The sequence below is a fragment of the Syngnathus scovelli genome, chromosome 15, assembly GCF_024217435.2.
Source record: "Syngnathus scovelli strain Florida chromosome 15, RoL_Ssco_1.2, whole genome shotgun sequence".
NCBI lineage: Eukaryota > Metazoa > Chordata > Actinopteri > Syngnathiformes > Syngnathidae > Syngnathus > Syngnathus scovelli.
In genome coordinates this window covers 4101100-4114901 of record NC_090861.1, presented here as the reverse complement: position 1 = coordinate 4114901, position 13802 = coordinate 4101100, and the positions used below count along the sequence as shown (strand labels likewise).

The window sequence follows — 13802 nt, the reverse complement described above, 5'->3', positions numbered from 1 at the left end:
AAATTGCTTCGACAATTTTACGTAGTTTACTAACGGAACCAATTATACTACACTTGTCCTAACACGGTTTGTTTATGAGTACGGTCAAAAATAATGTATTTGTTGTTGGTCGTAATCGTAGTTGCGGCATATCTGTATTGTTTAAAATGCATTTATTATCGACATCGGCGATCTTTAAAACATGGAATCCATGCGTTAACCAAGTTAAACACATATGGATCTGATATGAACTGTCTCGTTGTAACCGCGCATCCGGATGATGAATGCATGTTCTTTGGACCAACGATCATACGACTTGTTGAATGTAATGTCAACGTGCATTTGCTTTGTTTATCGGAAGGTACGGTAACACCAAATTTCTATGAAGTCTACTTTATGATGAGTAGTTGTGTGTTCGCTGAATTTTATTGCAATAGTCAAAACATACAAGCTTCCCCAGATATATTTAATAATTGAATCTGGGATCCAAAATTGATATTATTGTGCACTGGAGCTAAGCAAATTATAATTGGAAAAAAAAATCTGTGAAACCTTATATTTAACACTCCAACATTTCAATGCACTTGGAACCTCATGTGTCCAACATCAATTTGCTTACAGGGAACTACTACAATCAAGGTGCTGAGCGTAAACAAGAACTTTTCAACAGCTGTGCTAAACTGGGGATACCATCCTCCAGAATTACCATACTAAACCACAAGTAAGCAAATTTCACATATGTAATAATTCATTTTAAAACGATGCTACCATGTACCAGTTCCAAGCATTCACCATTCAATGTCTTAAACTCCTTAATCACGACCACTGTGATGATGCGAAAAGAGAATTTCTTGCAAGAGCACAGCTTCTGTCAAAAATGTTTATTAAAGCACCCCCAGGCTGCTGCCCAACTATGGATTTGTTTGCGTGTATGTCTGTCAGCAACTGTATCTGAACTTTGATCTCAGAACTGGATTGGAGCCCATTTTCCCCTTCAGCTGTTTGAGCACCCACTTAATCAGCTTTTGGCAAACTCCAGCCCCACTCGCATTTGCTCGCTCTCTCACCGCTCTCCTTGCACGCCCCTCCACCCGCATCCCCAACTCCAGTCGGCTACATTTTGGCAAAGCTCTGAAGCACAGCTAATATAGGTCGTACCACACTATCTGACTCATCGAAAGCCTCGTGCTTTGTGGCGAACCACACTTTGCTCTTAACCATCTCTGTTTTAAACTTCCATGCAGAAAAATCCACTGACTGAATTATTTGGTCTGCCGATAAGATAATCATGTCATTTTGATGGAAGACGTGTCGGCAAGTCTGATGAGGAATACACATGTACTGTATTAATGGAATAACTAAATCTGCAGTTTAATTTATAAGTAGCTGCACAGACAGTAGATGTTTATCCTACGAGTAAGTACTGTTTACCAAAAGTGTCCTTTTGCGCTCTCTCTCTCCCCCCTGTCACAACTGTAACTTGGAACTCTAAGACACAATGTCAGATGACATGTAAATCCAGTTTGAAAATGGGATTTTCCCATTATTGCTTATGAATAGGACAGCTGTGTTGACAGAATTTGGGGCCCCAGTGCATTTTGTAGCCATTGTGATCACGCTCGATCGGAACACGCTCGGCTGCCTCTGCACTCGCACTGGCTTGACCTCGGTCTGCTCCCGGCAGATTAGAACTGCACAACAGTGTCGTCTTTTATCAAACTGAATCTAGACTTCCCCTGATATTTCTCTAGTCGGTGAATTCAGCTTGGGTTTTAATCCCATAACGAATATCTACAATGCACGACAAATATCAAAAATGCACGACAGGCATACGATTTACGAATCAACCAATGTTTTCCGCTTCAATTGGAATTGCTATGACCACAAAAAAATTTGATTAACACGACTAAGCTGAGTTCTGTGTCACAAAAATGTCATCAGCAAGAATTGTTAAATAGATACAGAATTGCAATCCTTGGAAATCGACATTTGGCTAAAGTTCGGCGACTGCACATAAAACCGCCTGCGATCAATTAGGCATCCACGTGCAAAGCTACAAGTACGTCGGTTATTTTAGGCCATTTTGCTGCATTGCCATAGTGACGCCAACACTTGGTCTGCTTGAGGAAAGGTCAGGTATCTTGTGTCTTTTGTTCATTTCCAACATCCCTCCCACCCAGAAACCAAATGTCTAAAATAACAGCTGAATGAATGCAGTAGTGAGAAATATAAGCCAGCAAATAATCGTGTTGAACTTTTTGGGAAGGTTAAAGCCAAATCCAGGAAAGAAATGATAAAATATTGCACCAGATTTATTTCATAGTGAAAGACAGCTCGTGCCTTTGGCTGGAGTCTAAATTTAAACACTTATTAATTTGCGGCAGAATACATTTGGTTGTTCTGTTTGCATAGTTGTCCTATTCAAAAGGTCCAAACACATGATGTGATGTTCCACATGATGGCTATGAACAGCAGCCCCTCCTCCCTCTGACACTGTGACCCCAAAGCCTGACCCTCACTGGCCTGCCTCACTGCCAATAGTTATGTGACCTAATCCATCACTTCCCCCAACTTGCTCAACTGTCCTGACTCATTGTTTGCGACAAAAGGAAGGGGAACGGGAGTAGACGTGACCCCGCAACGACCTTTGCTTTATGCACGCACATTTATCTCAGGCAGGCAACTGAGGGAGGGGGGGGGGGGGATTACAACCCAGACATGACTAGTCTTAATAAAATTCTGATGTAATATCCCTGCAAGCAAGTGAAGCCAAAGTGCTTTTCTTTTGCCTTCCAGGAACCTTCCAGATGATCCCAAAGCAGAATGGAGAGTCTCCCTGGTCAGCTCTATAATTGTGAAGCATTTGCGAGCTCATACATTCCACATGGTATACATAGCTTTGATTTCCTGTGTGATAACTCCGACTTTTCATTCTGCCAAGGCAATCTATTTGCTTAAGCATGTTTTAGAACCGCAACATTCTTGCCCTTAATTCTGTTTTGCTGTGGTTTCTATAAAAATTCTGCAACACTATTATTTCTGTTCAAGCATGACGGGATTTTTGGGCCTTCCTAAAATATAAGTAGGGCATTTAGGATTTGGTGTGTTAGTTTACAGATTCATGTCAATCCCGAGTTGGAATATGCTACATAGCAACTGCCAAATTTTAAGGCATTTTTTTTTCTCCCACATGCTCAAAGGTTCAAGCATGCACAAAGAAAAAAAATGGCCTCTAAATATCAGGTGGCAGATGCCAAGTAGCTCCACAGACTGGGTCAGAAACCCGACAGCTAACCAGGAAAATTGTTCTCGCTTTAGATTTGTCTTCACTCTTGGATGCACAGATTTTGTCCTTCCAACCACAAAGTGACATTTTTTTGTTGTTTCAGGCGCTGACCTTCGATGGAAGAGGAGTCAGTGGCCATAGCAATCACGTAGCTATCTATAAAGCTGTCAGGTAGATTGAATTTCAAGGCTTGTTTGGTGTTTTTAATCCACTGACATTTCCGCCTTAGTCAATCATTAAAAATCATCTTACACAACATGGCAAAAAAATAAATAAAGGCACAGGAAAACAATCATTTTGCCAAAAACACTGAACCTTGTGCATTTTTACAATGTTTTTCAGAACATCTGTACATGCCAAAAATAATTCTCAAAAGCAGTCTGCTGCGCTCTCAAATAGAAGCAATAAATCTTGACACTAAATTGGTGAAGTGGGACAGCTCTGGTTTGGGAGTATGACCAAATAAGCTTTTTCTCCTGGCATAAATGTACTTTTTTTTTTTTTTTTTAAATCTTCCAATCAGATCAGTCTTGGTCACAAATCTTTTACTTAAGTTATGGATTTTGATCCAACTACATAGCCTCGTTTTTTCGGACATTGATTACATTTGTATTATAATCACAAATCTATCGTCTTTTTATCATGTCAAATGTTTTTTTTTTCTCCTCAGGCACATCGCTTCCACTCACCAACTACCTAACGGTAAATTTGATACCTTCACCGTATTTTGTAATTTTTCTACTTGTGTCAACCTAGGGTTCTTTTGAGCTATACTTGTCAGAAAATATGTAATGTACATTATCAGCATTAATGTTAGGTTCATTAATGCTGATAATGTACATTACATAATTTATAATGTGCATTTGGTGCTAGTTACATTTTGTTTGTTACGATATAGCGCCCCCTTGTGCACACCACAGATGCAAGTGATTTTTATTTGTACTAAAAATATATTTGTATTTTGTATTCGCAAGGGAATTTGTGATGCTTTACAGCAAGCATTTTCAATATTTTGGGGCCAGTGTCAGAAAAAAAAACTAAATATTGATTAACAGATTTAAAAGGAAAGAATTGATCTAAATTCAGTGTCATTTAATTGTCCATGGTGAGCTTTAGGACCACTTTAGTGATTAGTTTTCAAAATATTAGACAAATGAGTCTTCAATTAACCTAATATGCATCTTTTTGAAATGTGAGAGGGAGCCGAGGAAAAACTGGGGCAACACGTGAACAGATTGAGAGCGAGTCAGGTCAACAGGGGTTGTTAAGAAACAGAGCAATTAATCATGTCGCAATCGTCAGCGAAGTTGCCAGGCTCCATCAAACGCAACCTTCAGTGAGTCATCTAAAAACCAGAAGGCTTGTCATCAATCATGCTCAAGCAGGTTTTACAGCTTTAAACTGAATGGACTTAGTAGCACGTCATCTGTCTGACCGACCTGTAACGTGATTAAGCTTCACGTGACTATACAGCAAGTTAACCTAAGAAAAAGATTTAAGCCTTTTTGGCCCATGCATGGTTTTCAATTTCATCAACAGTTTGAAATTTGGTCGATAAATTCAGGAGATCCTAAAAAAAAAAAAAGGCAGATTTGTTCAAACACTGACATTGCATCATAAAAGAGAGCAAAGCACTTTTTTGGAATGAGTGAAACACTACACTGAATCAAAATGTTGGCAAAAAAAAGGGTTAATTGTCAACAAGATAAAAAATTTTATTTTTTTTTTTTAAACAAATTGTATGTGTGTATAGTTACGCCCAATGTAATTTAACAGCCAGGGTCATATAAGGACGCTGTATTATTTTCAATTCCGCTAAGGTGCCAGGAAATGGTCGGCATTAATGATAATCATCTGCAAATGTGCTGAACGTGAACCAAAAACTCTCTTCCTGTTCCCTAGACTGCTGTTTGTTCTCCTTGGTAACTGTCAGCCTGTTAAGGAAATATGTTTCCTTCCTGGAACTTCCTCTCAGCTGGCTGCTTCCTTCAGTGCTCTGCTGCATAATAGGCTCAAAGGGCTACAGACAGTGCAAAGTAAGAATAGTAAAGACAGTTTAACCATTATTATCTGTTTTTAAAATGTTTTCTTATTTCTATTTTATTTTTTTTTTAGGCTGCCATGCTTTGTCATCGCACTCAACTGGTTTGGTTTCGCTATCTATACGTCACTTTCTCACGCTACATGTTCGTTAATACATTCCAGATGATTCCACGGGGACCAAAAGTTAATCAAATGTATTAGGATTTTATACTATGCTATTTATGACTTGAATAAGCTGACTTAATTAAACTCATAAGAGTTTTGGCTCAAAAATAAGCACAATTAGTATTTTCAATCATGTGAAAAAAAAGTCAATCTGCACTGTATTTTATGCTGATCAAAATACTGATTTTTATACCACAGCAAATTTATTTTGTCTCTTCCAACTGACTGCCCTTCTTTTGTTTTGACATGTCTTTGATTGTCTTGTGTGCTTCCATGCTTTCCTCCCATTTGTCCCCCAAGAATTTCTCTACTGTAACACTTTGCACTGTGCCTAGATCCAGACAGTGTGGAGCGACACCTGAAAAGGACATAATGGGGAAAAAAAAAAGATCATGATAAATTGAAATTGTTTGCGTCCTATTTTTAAGTTGTTTTTTTTGTGGATTGCCGTATTTGCCTGTCATGTAAAATCTGTTTACACCAAACTCACACTATGCTCAGTTGGGTGTTTGCAGTATAAAGAAAACATGTTTACATGGAGAATCATCATGTGGTGCGTCAACAATTCTCCTTCATACCGTATCCATCAGGGTTGGAGCGTGGCGTGTAGAAACTTTGAACGCCACACTTTTTACAGAAGGTGTGCTTTGCAGCGTGAGTATTGAATGTATAAGTGGTCAGATGATCCTCACCCTAGAAAAAGATGAAAACATGACTTTATATTTATTTTGCCGTTGTAAACTCTTTGTAAAACAAAATCCCTACCTGCAAAAGATTAAAGTTGGCCTTTGGGACAATAAAATGACGGTTTTGTTTCTTTGTGCAAATACTACAGCTGGAAATGACAACGACAATGTCAATAAATGTTATGTTTTTGCATACTCATGAAAAATAAATACCCATACTTGCAGTCAAAAACATGGAGGTCTGGAGCGCTCCAGACTTCAAACCGAACAGCTCCACAATGGCAGCCACCGGTATGTTTCACGAGAGCCATTCTGAAACAAACAGAAGTTTTCACAATGAATTCATTCATATTTTTCAAACAGTTACATGAAAGGTGATTGTATTCAGCTAACCTTAGAACGTTCCAGCAAAACTGGACCAACTTGTTTGCGCAACCACGTCAAAGGTCCATCACAAGTCATTTACATAACAAAAATGTCCTCATTCTCAGCTACTGATTCCTCCCAGATCTATTCAAATGTGATCATCGTAAATATCTTTGCTGATCAGAGACGTGCTAGATGCCTTTCACGTGATAAACCAGTTTTTACATGTACAAGGGATTGGCTTCTTCCTGGAAGATTTTTGGGGTCAGGTAATTATTTCCAAGCATGGAGGAGGGCAAAGTACAGCTGACTTGCACAAACACATTCCCTCCTGGGTTGAACTAGTTCAGCCTGACACATAGCTCTGTGTTGGAAAACTCTGACGCGGTACATCACGGGTTGGGTGTCATGTAACATGTTGCGAGATGATACGCTATGACCCAGATACATAAATATAATCTCTATTTTATCAAATCATCATCCACATATAGAAAGCCACAAGGCCATATATAGATTTTTAAGCACTTTGTTTATTATTTTACATGACAAATTGAAGGGTGTCTGACTTTGGCCCTTGGTGTCCCTACATACATTTGAAAATATGTACAGTATTTTCTACAAGTCACATTACTAAAATAGACTTAATTCAATCTCTGGATGAATACAGGACATTTAAAAAAAAGGCAGATGTAGCTATGACAGTGATCATAAAATGAATTTATATTTTTGGTACCTAATTACACTTACGTCTGTACTTTTCTGCTCAGAAGTCAAAAACAAATACCCCAACCAAAAGATTTACTAAGTGATTAAGGTGAGGCCAACTGTGGCAGTCCTCACCCAGAGACTAAAATAACACAAGCTAGCAGCACGTGTTTAGCAGTCACGTTTCAGTGGGATCAAATTAGTCCCCACCATTTTGTCGTCTCACGTTGTGCTATTAAGTTTACACGACACAAAAACAAAACGAGAACAAATTCACTCAGTAGTGCGTCAAGGCGAAACAAAAAGGGCCTTGTACAAATTCTGGATAAGTCTAGTTGTGTCTTGTTTGTTGTTCTAACTATTCTCGTCGACATTTTAGGTAACTTACTGCTCAGCAACCAATGACAAATCAAGCGATCCCTCCGTCCAATCAAAGCACGAAGAATTCGAGATGACGAGATCCTTCGAGAAAACTCCAAGGAGGACCTTATTACCATGCAATATTATTCCGCCGGGCTATCCAAGTTTTAAAAAGAAAGTCGTTTTATAATGTTTCTGTCGTTGTTATTCGATCGTTTTTATTCTTAAAACGTACTTTAAGTGTACTGGGTGTCAACAAAATTGACCGTATGGATTGGAATACGGTCTGGCATGGAAGTAGCGTACTACTTTTTACTGCGGATGGATATTGTCAATGACGTGGCAGTTGCTACTGTATATAAAGGGATTTTCCTGACGCGTTGCAGTAGAGGTCGTCAACCCACCACTTTCGATACGAAACCGAAGTTGAGTTGTTCCAGCACTTCGTTTATCTAAGGTAAGTATTTATTTTCTAAATGTATTATATATTTATCTATTTCTATATCAATTGGATCGTTTTGCGGTTATAAACATTCGCTTACTTACCTGGTCTTATAACTGATGGTGACGCATTTTAAAACAAATAATGTAACGAAACTAACAAACTACTATATGACAGTTTTTTGTCTATATTACATTGTCGTCAATTTCATAGTTTTTTTTTTTTTTTTGTTCTATCAATGGATTCAATGGATCGCTGTTAGCTATAGCAGTGACTCGACATTTTCAGTGGAAGCTTCCATTATGGGCGACGGCAACTGAACAAAAGGGAGTCAACAAGATCTCAAAATGGCGCTGTCTACATGAGCGCTAATAGATTTTGTTTCAATCTCCTCAACACCTTTACATACAATATGTTAATTAAAATAAAATTACATTCAAATTGTTTTATGTTAAAAATCTAATATTTCACTTTGGGGTTTTGAGAGAGGATTTTAATGTTTTACCCTTTTATCTTTAAATCGTCAGGTTGAACCATGCAGATCTTTGTGAAGACCCTCACTGGCAAGACCATCACCCTTGAGGTTGAGCCCAGTGACACCATTGAAAATGTCAAGGCCAAGATCCAGGACAAGGAAGGCATTCCCCCTGACCAGCAGAGGTTGATCTTCGCTGGGAAGCAGCTAGAAGATGGCCGCACCCTGTCCGACTACAATATCCAAAAGGAGTCCACCCTCCATCTTGTCCTGCGTCTGAGGGGTGGCATGCAGATCTTCGTTAAGACCCTCACAGGGAAGACCATCACCCTTGAGGTTGAGCCCAGTGACACCATTGAGAATGTCAAGGCCAAAATCCAGGACAAAGAAGGCATTCCCCCTGACCAGCAGAGGCTGATCTTTGCTGGCAAGCAGCTAGAAGATGGCCGCACCCTCTCTGACTACAACATCCAGAAAGAGTCCACCCTCCATCTTGTCCTGCGTCTGAGGGGTGGCATGCAGATCTTCGTTAAGACCCTCACAGGGAAGACCATCACCCTTGAGGTTGAGCCCAGTGACACCATTGAGAATGTCAAGGCCAAAATCCAGGACAAGGAAGGCATTCCCCCTGACCAGCAGAGGTTGATCTTTGCCGGCAAGCAGCTAGAAGATGGCCGCACCCTCTCTGATTACAACATCCAGAAAGAGTCCACCCTCCATCTTGTCCTCCGTCTTAGAGGTGGTATGCAGATCTTCGTGAAGACCCTCACAGGCAAGACCATCACCCTTGAGGTTGAGCCCAGTGACACCATTGAGAACGTAAAGGCCAAAATCCAGGACAAGGAAGGCATTCCCCCTGACCAGCAGAGGCTGATCTTTGCTGGCAAGCAGCTAGAAGATGGCCGCACCCTCTCTGACTACAACATCCAGAAAGAGTCCACCCTCCATCTTGTCCTGCGTCTGAGGGGTGGCATGCAGATCTTCGTTAAGACCCTCACAGGGAAGACCATCACCCTTGAGGTTGAGCCCAGTGACACCATTGAGAATGTCAAGGCCAAAATCCAGGACAAGGAAGGCATTCCCCCTGACCAGCAGAGGTTGATCTTTGCCGGCAAGCAGCTAGAAGATGGCCGCACCCTCTCTGACTACAACATCCAAAAAGAGTCCACCCTCCATCTTGTCCTGCGTCTTAGGGGTGGCATGCAGATCTTCGTTAAGACCCTCACAGGGAAGACCATCACCCTTGAGGTTGAGCCCAGTGACACTATTGAGAATGTCAAGGCCAAGATCCAGGACAAGGAAGGCATCCCCCCTGACCAGCAGAGGTTGATCTTTGCTGGCAAGCAGCTGGAAGATGGTCGTACCCTCTCTGACTACAACATCCAGAAGGAGTCCACCCTCCATCTTGTCCTGCGTTTGCGTGGTGGCATGCAGATCTTCGTGAAGACCCTCACTGGCAAGACCATCACCCTTGAGGTTGAGCCCAGCGACACCATTGAAAATGTCAAGGCCAAGATCCAGGACAAGGAAGGCATTCCCCCCGACCAGCAGAGGTTGATCTTCGCTGGCAAGCAACTGGAAGATGGCCGCACCCTCTCTGACTACAACATCCAGAAAGAGTCCACACTCCATCTTGTCCTGCGTTTGCGTGGTGGCATGCAGATCTTCGTGAAGACCCTCACTGGCAAGACCATCACCCTTGAGGTTGAGCCCAGTGACACCATTGAAAATGTCAAGGCCAAGATCCAGGACAAGGAAGGCATTCCCCCCGACCAGCAGAGATTGATCTTCGCTGGCAAGCAACTGGAAGATGGCCGCACCCTGTCAGACTACAACATCCAGAAGGAGTCCACCCTCCATCTTGTCCTGCGTTTGAGGGGTGGCCAGTAATTGGTTGCAATTCCATGTTTTTGTTTTGGCATTTGCCATGACCAATTTGTTGTAAATTCTTTGAATAAATGAATAAAATTATCTATCTGATGTTTTTTTTCTCCTTGTAATAAAATGGTTCAAAATGCATATTACACAAATTACTTGTGTAATTTGATACAAATACACTTTCATTAGTGCTAGTTAAGACACTAAAGTAGCTAATGCAATAAGGTGGTGTTGCCATCTAGAGTATAACATGAAAATGAAAAACGTTTAAGATCATTAACTGAAGTTATGAATATCTAATGACTGAAGATGTTAAAATGGCAGAAAGTCAAGTTTGGCCATTATTGCCCTAAATCAATTTTCTTAGCAGTATATTTTACCACCAGGCTATCTTAAATGCAGACAACATGGACCTGGAGCAAATTACTAAAATCTACAAATTATGATGCAGGCTCAGTGTTTACATACTCACGCGAGAAGCACTGCACAAAACCGGTTAAAATGGAGGGAATCAATTGTAGAATCTGCTCAGTTACAGAAAATTAAAAGTCATGGCATCTTAAAATTATATGGTAGAAGGGCATTTTGGGGGATATGAGTAACTTTTCCAATACTATATATATAGCACATGTTATAACAGCTGCACAATATTCAATTTTACATTGATTTTCAGTTAAAAGGATTCAAGAAGCATTTATTCCAAATCTTTACTCAGTATGATTGTTTGAACACCTCACCTGTAGGAACAGCCAAGCAGAGTGGGATCAGTTGGTATCAAATGTAAGCTGGGTTGATTTGATCCTAAAACAGATGTGGAACATCATCCCTGGCACCAAGCAGGTCTGCTGAAATTCAAAGTAGTTGTAATAAAACAGCAATTTTTTTTTTTTAAATGTATTGTTGCACAGTATTCATATATCTTTAAAGACAAACACCAAAATAATAGCTTTAAGCCTTTATTTCAACCATTTGCATTGAACATTTAGCCATCACAGCAGATGCTTTTGAAATTAACACTATTTTTGACTTGAACACAAAATTGTAACAGATTATTGGCCACCACGCAAACGCAGGACAAGATGGAGGGTGGATTCTTTTTGGATGTTGTAGTCGGACAGGGTGCGGCCATCTTCCAGTTGCTTGCCAGCGAAGATCAACCTCTGCTGGTCAGGGGGAATGCCTTCCTTGTCCTGGATCTTGGCCTTGACATTTTCAATGGTGTCACTGGGCTCAACCTCAAGGGTGATGGTCTTGCCAGTGAGGGTCTTCACGAAGATCTGCATGCCACCACGCAAACGCAGGACAAGATGGAGGGTGGACTCCTTTTGGATGTTGTAGTCAGACAGGGTGCGGCCATCTTCCAGTTGCTTGCCAGCGAAGATCAACCTCTGCTGGTCGGGGGGAATGCCTTCCTTGTCCTGGATCTTGGCCTTGACATTTTCAATGGTGTCACTGGGCTCAACCTCAAGGGTGATGGTCTTGCCAGTGAGGGTCTTCACGAAGATCTGCATGCCACCACGCAAACGCAGGACAAGATGGAGGGTGGACTCTTTCTGGATGTTGTAGTCAGAGAGGGTGCGACCATCTTCCAGCTGCTTCCCAGCGAAGATCAACCTCTGCTGGTCGGGGGGAATGCCCTCCTTGTCCTGGATCTTGGCCTTGACATTTTCAATGGTGTCACTGGGCTCAACCTCAAGGGTGATGGTCTTGCCAGTGAGGGTCTTCACAAAGATCTGCATGCCACCACGCAGACGCAGGACAAGATGGAGGGTGGACTCTTTCTGGATGTTGTAGTCAGAGAGGGTGCGGCCATCTTCCAGCTGCTTACCAGCAAAGATCAACCTCTGCTGATCGGGGGGAATGCCTTCCTTATCCTGGATTTTGGCCTTGACATTCTCAATGGTGTCACTGGGCTCAACCTCAAGGGTGATAGTCTTGCCAGTAAGGGTCTTCACAAAGATCTGCATGTTTGCACCTAAAATGCATAAATAACATCAACTGTATTGAAAACCTGAACAGAAAAATGTGTTTTGATGTTAAAAGCATAAGACATCAAGTGTATTAATAACCTGAACAAGAAAATGTGAGTTAATTATGAGGTACACATTTAATCCATGGGATTTATTCATAAAATCATGTTAATAAAAGGCAAATTGAATTAATTGCAATAACCGAAAGCATGTTAAGTGTGTGGGGGCGGGGGGGTGATTCATCCGTTAACAATCTACCAGCGCCATTTTGAGACCTTGTTGACTTCTTTATGTTCAGCTGCTGCCTACCATAATGGACGTTATCACCGAAAATGTTGAGTCCTTGCTATTGTCAACAGCTAACATCGACAAATTGTAATATCAAATCTTACACAGTGGTTCGTTAATCGAAAGAGCACACCCAAGTATCGTAACACTTTTTAAAATCAGTCACCGTTAAAACACAAAAGCAGCCGATGCTGAAGACCAGGTTAGAGTGTTTCCATAAAAATAGAGGGAAACGATACAAGTCAGGCCCACAGACAGTAGAATCAACGAAACGAGCGAAATTAATTCCTACTTACAATAAAGTGACGATATTAAAGATTGTGTTGGTCCTCCGTAAGGTCTTTGTTGCTTTCTACTAAAGTGTTGAAGATGGCGCAAGCGTCGTTATAAACTAGAGGCTGCCACGTCACTGAAAATATCCATCCGCATTAAAAAAATATATTTTTATTCCCTGACATATAACTTTTCAAACTCTGGCGTTTATTTCTTTCACGCCTGTTACGCTTAAATTGTGTTTTAAGAATATGTACACAATCAATTATTAATAGTGTACTTATAAAATGATATTTTTGACAAGGGTTGCTTCGCGGATTAATATTACATTGGACTGGGGTCCTTCGTGCCGGAATTTTCTCTCAGGAGTTTGGGAGGAATACATTTGAAAAATTGTAAATGAACAGCAAAACATCATTCTTAATTTTTTGGTGGGATTCTTTAAAATAAAATAAGTTGCGTAAAACCCTAAATCAACAGAATCTAGACTGTGACTATTGGAGTTTTTTGGGCCTTTCTCAACCGCCTTATGTTTGCATTTGTGATCTGGCAAAAAACAAGTGTCCTAAAACTGTGGTCCTGACACTGTGATGCAATTACACAATTCAGTCACTAGATGCCACTGTAGAATAAAGAGGCGGAGATTACGTTTCTGTCTGCAATAATAATTGAAAATTCCTGAACTAGAATATAACTGTTTAAATACACTCTAAGCATGTGTTTATAACATTTACAGAACGTATTTTTCTGTCTTTTAAAACAAATCACATTTATTTAAACAAGAGTAATGTACTAAGAGAGAAAGCCTTAGAAGAAAGAATACAAATATTTAACAGTATGTTTTGTGTGTGTATTTGCACTTTTTTTGCTCTTTAGAATTTTACCT

The 13802-nt window shown here is 40.5% G+C and overlaps 4 protein-coding genes across 8 annotated transcripts; 2 read left to right on the top strand and 2 right to left on the bottom strand.

Moving 5' to 3' along the window:
• The first annotated feature begins 51 nt into the window (after window positions 1-51).
• pigl (phosphatidylinositol glycan anchor biosynthesis, class L) lies at window positions 52-6275 on the top strand. The gene is made up of 7 exons (XM_049743704.2): window positions 52-340; window positions 601-700; window positions 2776-2866; window positions 3369-3436; window positions 3936-3967; window positions 5168-5301; window positions 5381-6275. Exons 1-7 carry the CDS (start codon window positions 94-96, stop codon window positions 5507-5509), a joined length of 801 nt encoding a protein of 266 aa, XP_049599661.1. The 5' UTR covers window positions 52-93; the 3' UTR covers window positions 5510-6275.
• On the bottom strand, window positions 3447-11229 carry cenpv (centromere protein V). Of its 4 annotated transcripts, XM_068653055.1 has the most exons (6): window positions 7619-7748; window positions 6553-6669; window positions 6379-6471; window positions 6239-6308; window positions 6052-6166; window positions 3447-5831 (listed from the first exon to the last, which is right to left on the bottom strand). In XM_068653055.1, the coding sequence occupies exons 3-6, from the start codon at window positions 6468-6470 to the stop codon at window positions 5677-5679; spliced, it is 432 nt and encodes a 143-aa protein (XP_068509156.1). In that variant the 5' UTR covers window position 6471; window positions 6553-6669; window positions 7619-7748; the 3' UTR covers window positions 3447-5676. The 4 variants fall into 4 exon arrangements, with proteins under 4 accessions (XP_068509156.1, XP_049599680.1, XP_068509155.1 ...); XM_049743723.2 differs by lacking the exons at window positions 6553-6669; window positions 7619-7748 and adding an exon at window positions 11123-11229; XM_068653054.1 differs by lacking the exon at window positions 6553-6669 and having other exon boundaries at window positions 7619-7755.
• Window positions 7914-10487, top strand: LOC125982660 (polyubiquitin-C). 2 transcript variants are annotated; one of them, XM_049743551.2, is made up of 3 exons: window positions 7914-8047; window positions 8560-8615; window positions 8844-10487. In XM_049743551.2, exons 2-3 carry the CDS (start codon window positions 8568-8570, stop codon window positions 10395-10397), a joined length of 1602 nt encoding a protein of 533 aa, XP_049599508.1. In that variant the 5' UTR covers window positions 7914-8047; window positions 8560-8567; the 3' UTR covers window positions 10398-10487. The 2 variants fall into 2 exon arrangements, with proteins under 2 accessions (XP_049599508.1, XP_049599503.1); XM_049743546.2 differs by having other exon boundaries at window positions 8560-10487.
• Window positions 11230-11328: 99 nt separating the features above from the next.
• Window positions 11329-13100, bottom strand: LOC125982714 (polyubiquitin-B). Its single transcript, XM_049743697.2, has 2 exons — window positions 12940-13100; window positions 11329-12360 (listed from the first exon to the last, which is right to left on the bottom strand). The coding sequence occupies exon 2, from the start codon at window positions 12350-12352 to the stop codon at window positions 11435-11437; it is 918 nt and encodes a 305-aa protein (XP_049599654.1). The 5' UTR covers window positions 12353-12360; window positions 12940-13100; the 3' UTR covers window positions 11329-11434.
• Window positions 13101-13802: the final 702 nt, after the last annotated feature.